The sequence below is a fragment of the Eubalaena glacialis genome, chromosome 17, assembly GCF_028564815.1.
Source record: "Eubalaena glacialis isolate mEubGla1 chromosome 17, mEubGla1.1.hap2.+ XY, whole genome shotgun sequence".
Classification (NCBI taxonomy): Eukaryota; Metazoa; Chordata; class Mammalia; order Artiodactyla; family Balaenidae; genus Eubalaena; species Eubalaena glacialis.
Genome location: NC_083732.1, coordinates 78,529,719 through 78,546,391, shown reverse-complemented (window position 1 = coordinate 78,546,391; position 16,673 = coordinate 78,529,719). Strand labels below are relative to the sequence as shown.

Here is a 16,673-nt window from a genome sequence, read left to right as displayed (position 1 = left end):
TAGTTGTTGCTATTAGTGTTACCTCCTCAGATGTTGCTGGCGGTACTGAAACCTATTGACAGTTAGCCTCTCCTGCTATAAATGTTGGAAATTGTGGGTCTACCTCTCCTGCCCCCGGAGCAGCCCAGAGGAAAATGGGATTCTCCACCTAACTTCTGACTGCCTCCCACTGGTCCGTATTAACCTGTTCCCCACTTTTCTTTGGCTTTAGGCCACACTTTTTTGCTGCCAATTATATCACTTTGTAATCACATAACCTGCTCCCACAGAAAGATCTCTGTAAACTTTCCAGACTTTGCAGACACCACTGATCACTTAGAATCAGGTTGAAAGTCAAGGCCAGCAGTTTCCTGGGAAAACATATGGAATTCAGTGATCATTGGAAAAGTGGATAAACAAACTTTTTTGTCAGAAAATATAGGGCCTTTGTTTGGGACCCCTTAACACAGGGGAATTCCTCCTTCTTGAAGGGCCCCAGTCACTTTTGCAGGTTGTTCTTGTCCGGTTGACTCAGGAAAGGGTCGGGTATGCATTTAGATTAATGAGCTGTGTTTCTCGTGTATTAACCACATACACGAGACCTGGTCCAGGGGCCATTCATCTCCCCAACTTACTGTTCTAGGAAGAAATCCACTTTGTGTACACCTGCAAGATTTGCTCCCATCCCTAGAAGATTTCATCTACGTATTCATTGCTTCATGTACCTGTTCAAAGACATAATTTTTTTTTTTAATTTACTGTTTAAAGTAATCCAGCACTTCGGGAATCAAATTCAGTGAGAATCTCTGAATCTGCTGTAACAATAATATTGATAGTATCTAGTGTCTGCTCAGCACAGCATATGATGTTCTCATTTCAAAATGCTAATTCTAACAAACCTATGGCAAACATTTTAGTCAGCCTCAAAGCTTCAGGATAAAAGTGTTTATATCAAACCACTAAACTATTACAAATAAATTTCTGTACCCTTGTATTATTTGCTTGTACTTTTTTTTACTATAAGCATTATAGTATATAATAAAACAAATTATCAAAGAAAGAAAGTATATGAATTATAGGTGAAATATTACTTTATTATAATAATCCTGAAATATTAATTTCAAGAGTATAAGAAGCTTTGCTTCTCAAAAACCCTTCCTGAATTTATTAACCCCAGTGTCACATACGGTTCAAATATGGGTTGGCAAAAGAAAGATGACTGCCATTTATTGAGCATTTAGAGCGTGCCCTGCACTCAGTCTTCTGCCTTCACCTGCAGGGGTGGTTCACGGTCTTCATTTTTCACTAGTCTGGAAGGTCTTAGGAGGTGGAAATTATGTCTTACTCACCTTTGAATTCCCAGTGCCTAACACACTGCCTGACATGTAGTTAGTGCTCAATGAATACTTTTTGAATGAAGCTGCATTTCATAGATGAAGAAAGTAAGGCTCAGAGAGATTAAATCCCATGCCCAGGGTCACATAGTCTGTAAATAGCTGAACCAGTTTTCAAACCCCAAAGCCAGTTCTCATTCTACTACATGATAGGCCTTTCCTCCGATGCCAGCTTGTTGTTAGGTCTTTGAAAGGTTTGTGAAGAATAGTTCTTTGGAATGAAACTCCTTACCTTGTTGTTGAATCAATCATAGGGTCTCAGGGTAAAGACGGCTACTCTAAGGGTTTCCAGGAGCGGGGAGCAGAGGAGTCGGGGTCATGAAGATGTTACAGGGGGTCCGTGAACTTATCTTTGAATCTGAAGACTGATTTTTTAAAGTCATACATTCTTTAAATGCCTGCAGATGCTCTTATGATTAACACTGTAACAATCATTAAATTCATAGCCACTAGTTTCTCAACACTAAAAATACTTTCAGTATCACACAGAAGTCCACTAAAGTTTGATTTTTACTCTAAAAGTTGGAGAATCCAACTGAACCGGACCAGGTGGAGCCTCTTTAGATGATTCTCGGTGGGCTGGACGTTTTAGAAGGATGAGATTAAGAGCATAGCCCTCTGAGTCAACCTGGAATTAAATGCCTCTTGAGCTACTTATTGTGTGTGGCTTTTAAGATACTTAATTTTACTCCTCATTTGTTAAATAAGATAATAACAGTACCTGTCTTTCAGTGTTGTGAGAATTAAATGAGATGATGCATTTAAAGCTTTGTAGAGCCTGGACCCCACTAAGTGTCTGGTAAACTTAATAATTACTCTCATCATCTGGGTGAGCTGAGGTGGGGTGACAGCATCCAGCACCATGGGGCCAGACTGCTATGATTGGAGTCCAAATGACACTGAGTCCCTCACAATACTGCCGGATTCATAGGTGTGTGTAAAGATTAAACGAGTTCATTGATTATAAGGAATTAGAACACAGTGTGGGGCGGAAGTAGCACTAAATAATTGTCAGCTATTATTATTGCTATTACTATTATCTTCTTCCCTAATGTGTTAACATCTCAATTTTAATTTGATTTATTGGAATTCCTTTGTATTGCTATTTCCTTACCCCTCGAGGTACTTAATGAAGCCGGTTTGGGGCACCTGTCCTCTCAAAGGAATTTCATTTCTTCCTATTAGAGGTGAACAGCACTCCTGGCATCTCCAGGGCATTGCACTAAAGCAAGAATCTGATGTCTCTCTCCCTGTCCTTGGGCTCTTTAGACCCACAGACATTTTCCAAGGACTATTCTCTGTGCTATCCAGAGCCCTGAAGATAACATTCAGCTGCGAGGGCTTTAACAGATGCGCTGAAAGCCCGTTCGCAATGGGCTGCTCCCAGCCTCGAAGTGTGTTTAATAACCTGATTTCTGTGATTGGCCTCTATTGCTTTCTGAGGCTATTCTGGACTCTGCCCAGTTGCACGTCTTTATTCCCATTGTCACTACAAGAAGAGACTATTTTCCTTTCCCCCAGTGATTAGAAGCAGCACTGTGAATTGTAAAAGAACAAACTTTGGAGCTAATTAGACCTGGGCTTAAACTCCTGAACAAGCTGTAGGACCTTGGATAAGTTACTTAAGCCTTTGGAGCCTCAGTTTTCTCCAATGTAAAATGGGTATAATTTGCTTATTAAGAAGTCTTATTCCTTTCTAAGCAGGCACGAGGCCAGGTACTACGGAAGCAGTGGTGAATTAGTGGCCCCTGGCCTCTTGGAGCCTGGGGTAAACAAAGGCTAAGTGCTGTAAAAGAAGTGAGCAGGTGCTGGGATAGAAAATAAGAGGGGCAGCCCCACTGGTGTGGGCAGGGAAGGCGTCTCTGCAGATGGCAGTGATCCTGGTGAGCAGTCCCAGCAGAGCGAAGAGGACAGTCCAAAGTCCTGAGGACAGAACGCATGTTCGGAGAACCCAAGAGAAGCCAATATGGGTAGAATGGTATCACTTTCCTTACTCTCTTTCAAGAGTCATTTGGAGGTTTAATTAAACACTCTTTAAAAGCTGTTGCTATCTAGATGCAAAAAAAAAGAGAATTCAAGGATGAACTTAAAAAATACTTTATAGTTGGTATAACAAAAATTCCAATTAAGCAAGAACCATAAAAAATGTTTGTAGAGCATCGTGAACCAGTGTTTTTAATTCCTATTTGAATTTCTCCCTCCTCCATTTGAATAATAATTCTCTATTTTATGTCCCGTCCATCAGCTTCAGGTGGTGCCATTTTCCTTCACCTCATCAGCCAGCTCCTTACCCCACTGCCCTGGTGACATGGAACTCCCTCTCCTCCCCCACTTTTTTTTTAAACAGAAGACCAGAGTTGACTTTCATAAATCAAGTTCAAAATGCAGCCTCAGGCCCTAAGGCACTGGTGTTGAATCTTCTAAATAGTCACAGTCACCAGCAAAAGTTCCACGCAGATAATGTTATTTGGACATACAAATAAGCAGCACTATTCCCAAAACTCAGGGGGTCCCTGTGGAATATCTTTGTAGGCGTCTGCCATATTGCAAGTAACAGACCTGAAGACATTGACGTTTATTAGAGGGCTTCCCAAACTCAAGTTCCATAAAATATAAGTTTAGAAATCTAACTGGTTATGCTTTACAGGTTGTTTATTTTTCTAAACAATATATTCAACAGCGATTTTTACTCGATTTGAATCCTGGAGAAGGAGCTTCTCCTTTTCACTGTTTGAATCCCAAGATTATGTATTAGCAGCATCAATACAGAGTATATTCCTGATACAAACCCTTATCACTTCCATCTGAGTGAATCATTACAAGTGATTGGGAGAGGCTGCAATTGGCTAAATGAATTCAGTGATTTGCAGTCCTGACTGTACATTAGAATCATCTGGCTTCACTCCCAAAGGTTCTGATTTAGTTGGTCTGGTGCTGAAGCCCAAGGATTGCTTCCCAGGTAATTCTGATGCTCAGCCAGATGGAGAATCACTGAGCCCCTCCCCCATTGTTTGCCAGTGGTGTAATTTAAAAGGACAGACAGGAGGGGCGGGTAGTAAGGTGGAAACCTGCAGCCAGTTTCAAGGACTTCTGTAAGGTTTGTGAACTGGCGTGGACGCCATTCAGAACTTGGCCAGTTTGAAGTCTGAGTCTCCCTACCTCCCTTTTTATTCTAGTTGAGGGTCCTTTTAACAGATGAAGCAGTAAAATCAGAGCAGTGGGCAGGTCTAAGCTTCTCTAAGCTCCTCTCAATTTCCTGAGTCCCCAGCGTTTCTGGGCCCTTTAACCCCCTCTTCCGGTTCCTCTCTGTCTGTCTGGAGTCCCCTCACTTCGTTTGCATGTTCTTTGTCTTCATACAGAAGCCAGGGCACTCTGCTTCCCCTTCCTCCACCCTGCCCCTGGCACACAGCCTCAGTTCACCCTCTGTAACCCTCCTGTCAGACAGGATCTGGTGTTCTCTTTGAACCCGGGTGACGTTAATGGGTAACTCTCCCAGAGGTGGTTGCATTTTTTTTTTTTTTTTTTTTTTTTTAATTTACTTTTGGCTGTGTTGGGTCTTCGTTTCTGTGCGAGGGCTTTCTCTAGTTGCGGCGAGCGGGGGCCACTCTTCATCGCGGTGCACGGGCCTCTCACTGTCGCGGCCTCTCGTTGCGGAGCACAGGCTCCAGACGCGCAGGCTCAGTAGTTGTGGCACACGGGCCCAGTTGCCCCGCGGCATGTGGGATCTTCCCAAACCGGGGCTCGAACCCGTGTCCCCTGCATTGGCAGGCAGATTCTCAACCACTGCGCCACCGGGGAAGCCCAGGTGGTTGCATTTTTAACAAGGAATACCGCCTTAATCTAGAGGGATGTTGATGACAGTATAGAATCTTAGGTGTCAGCTATGTGGACGCCATTAGAGGAGATATTTGGGAAATAATAGCTATAAAAATAGTAACTACCATGTATTAAGCACACACCCCATGCTAGTTTCATGTTTTCCCGCTTAAGTTTCATAGCAGCCTCACACGGTAGTTGCCGTTACCTCCATTTTAAGGGGAAAAAGTCAAAAGTCACACAACCAGCAGGTGCTTGCGCCAGGTTTGAACCAAAGAAGTTGAATTCTAGAACCCGTGCCACCTCCCACTTGAAGGGGGAGCACCAGCACTTGTTCAGACATTGCCTTGGTTCATCATCACAGCGGAGAAGACGTTGTCTCCCCTTCTCTATGACAAGAAGAACTGGGACTCAGGAGAGCTCATGGCTCCAGGATGGACGACTGGGCCTAGACTCAGACCCGGGTCTGATTGCCTCTAGAATTATGTTTTTCTCTCCATTCTACCGTGTACCTTAGAGTATGAGTAGTAAATTGCTTTTGTAAATTAACAGAATATTGTATTGCTCCAGACAAACAAGCAGGAGCCTCAGTGTGGCTCCATGAAAGCAGGGTATTTATGGCAGTGTCTCGTTCTGACTTTAAAGACCAAGAATTGCACCCTCCATCCCCTTTTGGCTAATACTCCAGAATCACAAGGGTGTCACAAGGGTGTTACAAGGGTGCTGATGCTGCCTGGGGTTTGAGAAACTGCCAAATACATCTCTCCTGCTTTCATGTTCAGTAGAGATTTTCGGAAACTCTGGACTTGATTCTTAGATCAATCAAGGGACTTGATTCTTAGATGAAGAAGGGAGGGTGAAATTGAAGGATTAAAGTGGTTACTACAGTTAAATAGGAAATGTGAGTTTAAAAGTTCTATGCTGGCCCAAACGTTATATACTGGCAAATAGTAGGCACTCAGTAAATGTTTGTGGAAATGACTAAATGATGAATATCTAGCACATTGGTCGGATGAGGTAACATCAGTCCCACTTCTTAATCAGGAGCCCCGATAACCTCTTTTTTTTTTTCCTGTTTACATTACAGCATTGTTTAATGTTGATTCTAGAGTGGAACATACTCTCAGAAGTCGTGACAAGTTCATTATTGCAATAAGAAATTTTCAAGAAAATCTCCACTTGCAAATAGATCTTTCTTGCACATGCACACACGTTCTGCCAACTAGAAATTGGTCCTATGGTTTAAATGGTTGGGAGGTTCAAGGGAATTCCTAATCGTCATACTCTAGGATGAATTGCTTCAGTTGGGTGATCAGTTCCTTCTCCCCTGAGCTGTCTGAAGCCTCACTAAACGGATGGGGGAGCTTTAATTGTGGCCACAAGATAGTAATTTTGGAATGTGGAACAGGTGGAGAATAAGTGAGACTTCTCAGCAGGCGTATTAAGTGATCTGGAAGGGAAAGGAGGGAACTGGCTATTCCAGGGTAGGAAGAACCAGAAAGGGAAAAAGAAGATGTTTTCACTGACTCTGCAAATGTCCCGAGGGTCTGTCTGGACAGGGAAACAGCATGATAAATGCAGAGAGCTCTGGGAAGAAATTTGTTCGAATCCCAGCTTTGCTTTTTACTTTGTGTAAAACATTGGTCAGTTTATTTTCGCCTTCCTGACCCTTGGTTTTCTCATGTGTAGAATGGGTACAGTCACTGTACCTAGCCCATAGGGGTATTGCAAGAGTGAAATAATAAAATTTATATACAGTATCGAGTCGTTTAGTTGCTCAATAAACGAAAACATCTATCTTGCCCCAAAGAAACCAAAATGCTTTCCAGAAGCCAAAAGTTTTAATGTACTAAAATTTTGGAGATAAGCTCTTTCTGCAGTGCTAGGTGTTCACTGTGTACCGAACTTCTTGTCAGGGGGTTATTGTGGTTGTTGATTGTGTGCCAAACGTATGTGCCCCTCTAGGGCATGGCAGGTGTCCAAATAAATATTTATTGAACAAAAAATTGAAATGCCTGTAAGAATCTGAACAGCGGTGTTAGCAAGCATTAGCCTAGGAAGTGCAGAGAGCTTTATTATTTTATTTTTACCTCTATCTACACAGCAGGCTCAGCCTGGCTGGGTCAGGCTTATTTCCCAAGTAATTAATGATGTTCACTTCTTGTTTGTGAAGCAGAGCAATTCAGCAGGATGATGGGGAGAAATAACTTCATTTCTGGATACTAATTCCCGTAGCAGCTGTTTTCTGCTCACAGAAATATGCCTGCGCTAACGACTTCACGCTTCCAGCAAAATCACGTCACCGCAGTGCATGCCGAGCTGTCTAAGGAGAAATGTGTGGTGTTTTTTTTCTTTCTGGAGACGCAGAAACATTCGTCAGAATTGACTCACTCTGTTTGTACACGCATTTCTGATGACTTTCCTAGCTGAACGGCACCTTCTAGTTTGGGTGGCAGAGCATTATGTCACAGGGCTAATATCTTCATCACTTCTGTGCAGGGAACGTGTCCAGAGCTTCCCTAGTGGAAACATTTTCAAAAACCTGCAAATGGCTTTGCCACATGCTTGGGTAAAAATGAACTCTTCTCTGTATAATGTTAACTGGAAAAAGCAATTTGCAAAACAGTATATACAAATTGAACCAAACCATTTTTTCTAAGAACACACATTTCACACACACACATATCTTGTTAAAATCCGGTGTTAACAATGACTGTCTCTGGGTGTGAAAGTGGGATTAACAAGTAACGTTCAGTTTCTTCTTTGCACTGTGTCTAGCTCCGAGTGTTTCCTCAGTGAATATGCATTCTTTTAATGAAAAGTAAAACCTGTAAAAGGACAAGCCTCAGAGTTTCAGGGAACAGAGCCAAAACAATCTTCATTTTTGAAAGGTATCATAATTGTATTTGGGGTAGAGCACTTGTAGCTTTTGAAAGATGCTGCTCAGCAGAGCCTGCAGGGGCTGCGGGCCCCTTCACTCATTGTTCAAATGCAGAGCCTGGGAGAACCACATACCAGGTAGAGGTTACTTTGGGAATAATTTATTGAAAGTCTCTTTTTTTGCCGTTATCTTGAGTCCCTGGCCCCCAGTACAATGACCCTGGCTTTAATTCAGGCCCCCATCATTGCTCATCAGTCTTACTCTCTCGGCCTCCTCCACCAGCTGTCCCCCTGGATGCAAGTGGACTGCAGACCTCCTGGGATGGGACAAGAGTCCTTAGCACCACATGCAGTGCCCTCCCTGCGTCTCCTTCCGCATAACCTACTGCCTTGTCCCTTGCATTCCCCCCAGGTGCCTGCACCTGCACCTGCACCTTCTCCTCTAAGCCCTCACTCAAGGATGAGGCTGCCTCTGGAGCCTTATGGAAATCCAGCTCAGGCTCTGGGCCCCGCCGGGCACCAGGCATGTCCTAGGCCCGTGGTCGTGTCTGTTTCCCGTAGCTGCTGGGTGGCACAGACCACCTGTTCTTCATATGTGCTTAGATGTGGTAGAGGCTTCATCAGTATCTTGTCCAGTGAATAAGTGAATAGGTGTTTCAAATAGGCTTCTAAAATTTCTCTTTGAATCAATTTTGAAAGTCAAATGACCTGAGAAGATATTAAAGTAGAAGTTAATCTTTGGAACCTTTGCTCTGTTTCTAACCCTTATTCTCAGAAGGAGGTGTTCCTCGTGGGCTGGGGCTTCCGGCTGCTCCGGGGGATTGTGTGTAGCCGTCTCTCCCATGGAAGCAGGAAGGAGGCAGGAGCGGGCCTTTGGTCCACTCAACCCTGGATTCAGCTCCAGGCTCTGCTGCTTCCTTACTAGGAGATTTTCGGGAAGTTGGTTAACCTCTCTGCGCCTCTGCTTCTTCATCTTAGTAAAAGAAACTAAAAATAGTTCCCTCACAGGTCATACATGAGATAGAATATGCAAGGCCCCTGGAATGCATTCATTCATTTGATAAATATTTGAGTGCCTGCTGCAGAAAAATGTGTGCTCTTAGTGGGAAGAAAGATAAGAAGTAAATAGGAGTGAGAAGACCCAGGAAGAAAACACAGCAGGGTGCGAAGGGGAGGGTGGTCAGGCCAGGAACCGCTCCTCTGGGGAGGTGCCGACCGGGGGAGAGGCCTGGAGGGAGCGAGCAGGAGGTGCCCCTGGGAGGCCAGTGCCCCTCACCGCCGGCAGGGAGAGCAGCAGGTCAAGCGGCAGGAGCCGAAGTCACAAGGAGCCTGGAGGTGGTCCTCGGAGGGCCTGGCACAGCCTGGGGTTTTCATCCAAAGTGTGGTAGGAATCATCAACAGTGAGGACTCAATAAATTCGTGTTTCCTTTCCTTTTTATCCTTTCTTGTACTTAAACGGTATGAAAGCAGTTCCTAAACTGTTCCACGGTGTTGTAGCCCAGGGCAAGTCATTTAGTCTCACTATGATTTTAGTCTGCTGAACCGCCGGGAGAGATCATACCTTCTTTAATCGGTATATGTATGTATTAGTACTAAATGTCGAGAAAGGACTTTGACATTTTGGCAAGTTATACAGACCTAGAGTTTCAGCAATGACTAGTGATTCCGAGGCTTCTGGTCCCTTGGTCCATGTACCCTGGTTCAGCATCCCGCTCCACTTCCTGGTGTTCCTGGGCTCGGTACTGGCCACATCGGCTGCTTCACCTGTCAAAAATTGTGTTCTCTGCTCTTCAGATTCACATTTGGGGTGATAGGTCCTTTGTCTCACTGGCATTTGGGGGGAGAATACTATGTACAGGCAAGACATGTCTGTGTCAAGTGAAGTTGATGTTGATGTGGCAGATGTCAGTCCAGCAGACTTGACCAGCTTCCAAAGGAATAAGTGTCACATGTCATTGTCACTGAAGTTGTGGGTCAATCATGCAGTGACTTAAACTGTACAAAACCCTTGTCATCAGAAACTTTCTGGTAATGTACTTGGAAGTAGCCCATGCTTTGAAATGAGAGGCGAATGGTGCTATTTCATTTTCCAGGATCGGTTGATACTTAACTGAATATTTTTTCCTTTTTTAAAATTTTGTCTGTGTTACTTGGTTGTATCTGTTGGTTCAGAAACAGTGGAGTCACAAACATTCAGGAAGAAAAAAGAAATCATCTAGTTAACCCTTTTTCACATTCACATGTGAATGGTGTCTCAAAAATTCTTAAGGTTTTCAAAGAGATTTCTCTACTTAGGTTAAGAAACTTGAAACCTCTTATTATGCATAATCAACTTAAACTTGGGAAGTTCTTCCTCATGTCTGGCTCAAATCTTCCATTTGAGAATAATTTGAGTTCTGTGCAAATGGAAAACAGCTGCAGACCTTCCCCGATAACAACCCTTCACGTCCTTGCAGACCATGATTAAGTCACTCCTCGGCCTCTTTCCTCTGACTAAATAATGCCTTTAAACCGTCTTCAAAGTTCCCGTTTTCCACTCCTTTAATCATCTGTTGATCTTCCCTAAGGTTTTCTGCATCCTCCTTTAAATGTGGATGCCAGATTGGAACATGGTATTCTACAAAGTCTCACCATTAACCAGGCTCGCTACCTTTCCAGCCTGTCAGATGTCTTTGTCGATCATATGGGAAATCCGGTGATTTTATCAACACCCAAAAAGATGAGGACTAAACAGCTTATTTTACAGTGGACCCGGCCAAGATTTGTGGTTGCAGCTGCTGGTTTTGGAGACGGGGGCCTTTAGCAACCCCTACGCCAGGTCTATTCTAAGAAAACGTTTCAGGCCCACAACCTTCTGCCTCCCCATCCTGGGTTTGGCAATCAGTCTGTAGTACAGGAATCCTCTCCCGAGCCCTGGTTCCTCTTAGGCAAAACCGTCCTGTACAGGACTTTACTTCTGGTTTCCATGTCTAAGTCACATGTACGTGCAAAGAATATGAAATCCCTGGGGGTCTCTCACTTCCTCCCCCAAGAGAGCTTGCTTTGGAACAGATAGACTCAGGACAAAACGTGTTGCTTTCTGTGTCAAATCTTGAAACCACAGAGGAGGATCTCAGAAGTTGTCCAGAAAGCACAGGAAGGTAAACGGAAATGAAGTGTCTGGTGCCCATTATTGAGAATGAGAGGCTCAGCATGTGTCGTTGAAATATTCTTGATCATAAGCCACTGATGGGACCTATCTCTACCCTCTCCCCCTCTGCTTTCCCTAAAGACTTAAGTTGGATGGGTGGAAGTGCTCCTGGCATGGAGATTTTCAGAATCATGACTATCAGCTGGGGTAGGCATGCAGGCCTGACTAAAGAGTTCATTGCTTATTTCTGCAGACTTCTGTTCAAGCAAAGCCCAGCCCAGGCACTCAGGCACTTCACTCCTTGGTCAGCTCCTTCCGGAAGCTGGCATTCACCATTGGCCAGCCTGTGATCTTGGACACATGTGGGCAGGAGGGCAAGAAAGAGTTTTGACCAGAATGATTATGTGGCGAGACTCCTTTTAAGTAAAGCCTACATTAGCATGACTATTTAGATACTGCAGGCTCTGTATGAATTATATGTGTGACCAAGAGATTTGCTGGAAAGTGATGGGAAATCCTCATCATCTTTCCCTCTTTCCAGATTTTGGGGCTCGTTAAGCAATGTCTCATCGGTAGTAGTTGTCCTTGTACTTTTGGGAGAAGTAATGTGAATTTCGTGTTGTAACCAAAATTTGTGGATGCCTGAGACATTGGGTTTGGGGTGATTGGTTACTGGGGTCATTTTGAGTGAATGAAGGAAATACACTCAGCTACATTTCACAGGAAGATGCAGTAATGAAAAGTGCCACCTCTTCGAGCTTGTATATGTGTAGGTTCCAGAAAGGCACATTTCCATGGGTCATACCCACTCTTCATTGAAAGTGAGATGGATTATCTCGATTCCATTCTGACTAGTCACCAGGATGTTTATACACAGTTAAAAGACATTTAGTAGGCCACCTAACATTTTTTTTCCTTCTTTAATGAGATTCAGAATTCTGATGGGGTGAATTAGAACTTATCAAATCTATCATGACCCTACACACCTGCCCCACGGGGCCCTGGGCCTGTGGGGAACAGCTAGTGCTGCCCGTAACTTCTCCCTTTCGTCTTGTGTCCAGTCTAACAGGCAACCCGCCAAGTTGAACCTTCTCACCTGTCAGGTGAAACCGAATGCCGAGGACAAGAAGTCTTTTGACCTGATATCACGTGAGTCCTTTTTCTCCCGAGTCAGTTATTGTGGATTCTGCCACCAGCCTATTCCCGTTCTCTGGGTTGGAAACCGCAGCTTTCCCAAGCAGGGCTCCTTGCTGTACTGCACACGCAGCTCTGAGAAGAGCCCTGGGCCTCTCTGCACGGAGCCCACCTGCAGGTGGGAAGGCATAACCGTGTCAGATCTGACTGCAGTGGAGTAGAATCTAGATTTGTGCAGTAAACCAGACCAGTTCTTGGCCACAAGTACACAGCTTTATCCCCTGGAAGGATTTTTGTAAGCACACTCCCATTTCTCTCCTACATCTGCTGAATCAGTCTTTGGTGTGAGGCCCAGACACAGGTGTTTTTTCAGAAGTCCCCGGGTGATTCTAACGTGTACCTGTGGTTGAGATGCGCAGACATAGACTTGACAACACAGGTGTGCCACTGTGTCTGTCCAGCTGATTTGCCCAGCTGCAGAATCAAGCCCTGAAAGGAAAAACCATTTCCTTGCTTCCAGGCAGAACTGCCTTCTGACTTCATGAATTAGTGACACTGTGCTCTGTCACTGTCTTATTCCGCGGGTCAGAGTATGTTTTTCTCTTGTTATGAGGTTGCGCAGTGACCCACCCACCCCCCAACTGATGGCCTGTATTCTCACAGTCTTCAGAGTGAGGGGAGATTGTTTTCCTCCAGTCTGGCTCCCTGTGCTTTCACTGGTCCCATGGGTGTTCGCAGTAGCTGAGGGGACATCTCTTTGTAAAGGAAGAGGATGGCAGTGCTGATAAAGTGACTCACAAATATTCTGAAATCCTCCAGCACTGAGCTTCGGTGTTCATCCTTCTCTATAGAGCCCCACAGGACAGGCCAACCAACAGCCTATGATCTATGTGTAGAGCACAAAAATACTTTCCTGTCCCTTGAAATCCTTCTGATGTAGTCCTGAGAATGGAAAAAGCAGTCCCAGCCCAAAAGATGGACTCAGTTGTGAGACTCTGGGTAGAGTCTAAGCTGGATTCTACAGCACCTACTGAAGTTCAGATTCCCCATGATTTTTATGACCGTGAGATTTCTTGGGTTACTGATGAGAAAGAAATACGAAAAGTTGGAATTATACTATGACTTCAAAAGTTAAGAACCCCTCAATTTGAGAATCCATAGGTTATTAATAATAATTATTGAATGCCTAATATGTGCCAGGTGCTTTATAAACATGGGCAAACCTCTCAAAAGCCCTGTCAGTTTCCTGTTTCACAGAAGAAAAACCTGAGGCTCAGAGGTTCAGCAACTTACACAAGGTCTCAGTGGTAAAGCAGGGATTCAGCCGAGGCACTTGGGCTCTACTACCTGTGGCGTGTTCCTCTCTCTCAGGGAGATGGGGAGGGGGGCCTACCCTGGAGCAGTCACGTAGTGAGTGACTGGCTAGTAAGTAAAGGTGGTAAGTCAGTGGTAGTTTGACCTCAGTATGTAGAAACATTCTAGCAGATCCCACATTTTAAGGAAGAGCTTCCCTCATGTACACCTGCCCAAACTATCCAAGTTAAGCTGCCCTCTCCTTACCTGGGTCGCAGCTTGAGGATGATCCTCCAGCAAGGTTTGAGCCCTTCTTCCCTGAAGCCTGATTCAACCAGAGAGGAACCTGGGGCAGGATGTGCCTGCTTGTCAGGGCTGCCCTGCGAGTTATTTATCGTTTCTGGAAAGGAATTTTTTAAAAAGAAAAGCCAGTGAAAGGCAAACTGAAAAGGAAAAGTAGAATACTGAGTTCGCAGGTAGCACTCTCTGATTTGTCACCGAGATCCACCTGACCAGTTAGGGACCCGTCCCCCTTCCCACTTGTTTTTCAAAAGAAGTGCTAGGCATTCACGTGGTGTTCGCAGTTATTTTGTTGTATTCTTGTTGCCCTTCAGAAAAATAATATTGACAAAATGAATCGTGTAACTGGTAAAACAAAATGTTGCAAAAATAAAATTATATTAAAATCCTGCTTTTAATGTGTTCCCCACCCCCAGGAACTTTCAAAATTTGCATTAATACCTAAGGTATTCTGCTTTCTAAGGTTTTGCTTTTTTCTCTTTTTTTGTATTTTAGATAATAGGACGTATCACTTTCAGGCAGAAGATGAGCAGGATTATGTAGCGTAAGTAGCTCTGAAATAACGGCACGATGCCTTAAATTGAAGAAGCATCTCTCTGTCCTGTACAGTATACCTTTAAGTTTTCTTTTTTTTACTGAGAATCCTGGTGGTTATTTCTCACCTCTGGGCCTTCATATGTGTCTCTCCTCTCTGTCTAGGGTGCTCAGTAAACTCAGGTGCCCCCTGCAAGGTTCTGCTCAAGTCACACCACCCTGGGGGTTTTGCTCTCTCCCTCCTGCCCCGCACCCACTTCACACCCCTCTGGATCCGCTGGCTCAGCCCAAGCCCTCTGGAGACCTAGAGCTTCTTGAGGGCAAGGACTGTGCCTTCTTCATTTTTAATCCCATCATCTGCACTTGGGAGGGGTTTATTCAGTGTTCAAGTAATTCATATTTGGTGGAGTGGAATGGCTACCTTTTGCCTTCTCTCTGGGTGCTGGTGGTAGTGATGGGGGGAACTTGGTTTTGATGAAGACGTCCTGGCATCTTGCACGGAAAGATGTTTATTTTCCTCCAAGTGACACGGAGGAATTTTCACTGCCTCATTGAGTTGTTCTCTCACGTGAAAGTGTCCAGTGAATTGAACAGGGAAGTCCTTTCTCATCTCACTGTGGAAGGAGGCAGGTACAACAGAAGAGCAGCTGCATGTTTAAAAGCAGGCAGACTTGACGTCTAGTCCAGAATCTGCCCGGTAGTGACTTTGTGACCTTGGAAAGATCATCCCGCCTTGGCCTTCTTGTCAGTAAGATGGGTTCTAGCCCTCGCTTGCAGGATTTTGAGACTTGAGGTAAAATGTGTAAAGCTTCTCATACAGTGCCAGTTTTTTTTTTTACTCCTATAAACTCAAAGTGACTTTTAAAGTATTAAAACACCGTTATGCACTATTTTATTTCTTAATACTTTTTTTGTATGCCTGTTTACTTTAAAATAATTTTAAAGCTTTTTGAAGAATTTTCAGAAATAGTTGCTTTGATTCTTGACCCTTTTGAAATGTAGCCATTTCACCAAATTTGAATTATTCCTCCAGAAAATGAATTGTCCTTTAAATATGTATTTTCAGGTTATCATGGCAAACTTTTTAAATTTCTTTATTTGTCAGGAGTTTTCAAATAAAGAGGCAAATGTGGCATAAGAGAAGGAAGTCTGGAAAAAGGGTGTCAACAGAACTGTTTTCTTTTCCCAGTCTGACACCAGTCCCGCTCTAGGGCCTTGGTCAAGTAACTGACTCTCTCTAGGCTTCTGTTTCTTTAAAGCATTATAAACACTAACTCAGAGGCTTATTGGAGGATTATATTTCAAAAATTACAAGTACGTGGCACATAGTAGATACTGGTAATATCAGATAGCCAAAATCTCAAAATGCCTAAGGAAAGCAAAATAGAGGCTTCTGCAGTCAAGTGAAAACTCCAGCATCATCAATGCTGCTGCTGATAAATGCACAGTGATCTGCCCCGTGGAACCCAGATTCTTGACTTGTTTTTAACAGAACAATTTCTAGTTTCTAACTTGAGACTAATGATAGAAAAAATATTATTTAACTTAAAAGGTATTAAATGCCCACCCCATCCCCTCCATTCCTGAACAGTTGTTGGGTTTTCTGCTTCATAGCAGATCCTTTTTCTCACAACAGTGAGGGTGAGCGCCACCTAGAGTCAAAGGTATGACTTGCAGTTCACCTATTCCAGGTATCAATACTTTGCTTTGGTTTTTAATTCTCATTGCTGTCTCTATTACTTATTCAAATGAAATGAAAAACATTTCTAAACCACCATTTGTTCTCATTTTTTTTGTTGTTTTTCATTTTCTTCTAAAAAAGTTAATTTGGCTTTTGTTCCTCATTCATGAAAGTAATATAACTCATAGATTCAAACAATTACAGAAAAATAGAGTCAAACGTTCCATCTATCTGTTTTTTTCAACAAAAAATCACTCAGAGACAACCAGTATTTTGGTGAATTTCTTTCTATCCCTTTTTTCCCCAAACAAAATATATAATTCACAAATACATTTAAATTTGAGATTATGTCATATGACAGTTTTTTTCCTGTTTATTTCACAAAGCATTATATTGTGATCATTCCCCCAAAGTCATCCAAAAATTAGTTGGAAACTTAAATTTCAATACCTGGTTAACTAGTCCACTTTGTGGTTATTTCAGGTTTTGTTAATCAACCCCTGTTATTGGGTATTTAGGTTGTTTTATGCAC

At 43.5% G+C, this 16,673-nt stretch overlaps 1 protein-coding gene across 2 annotated transcripts in view; it reads left to right on the top strand.

The window, feature by feature from the left end:
* The window catches only part of ASAP1 (ArfGAP with SH3 domain, ankyrin repeat and PH domain 1), a 356,837-nt gene that overhangs the window by 290,702 nt on the left and 49,462 nt on the right, over positions 1–16,673 (top strand). For both annotated transcript variants that reach the window (XM_061171342.1, XM_061171343.1), the window contains 2 exons: positions 12,261–12,348; positions 14,422–14,470. In XM_061171342.1, the coding sequence (XP_061027325.1) occupies positions 12,261–12,348; positions 14,422–14,470 (137 nt within the window). The remainder of the gene's footprint in view (positions 1–12,260; positions 12,349–14,421; positions 14,471–16,673) is intronic.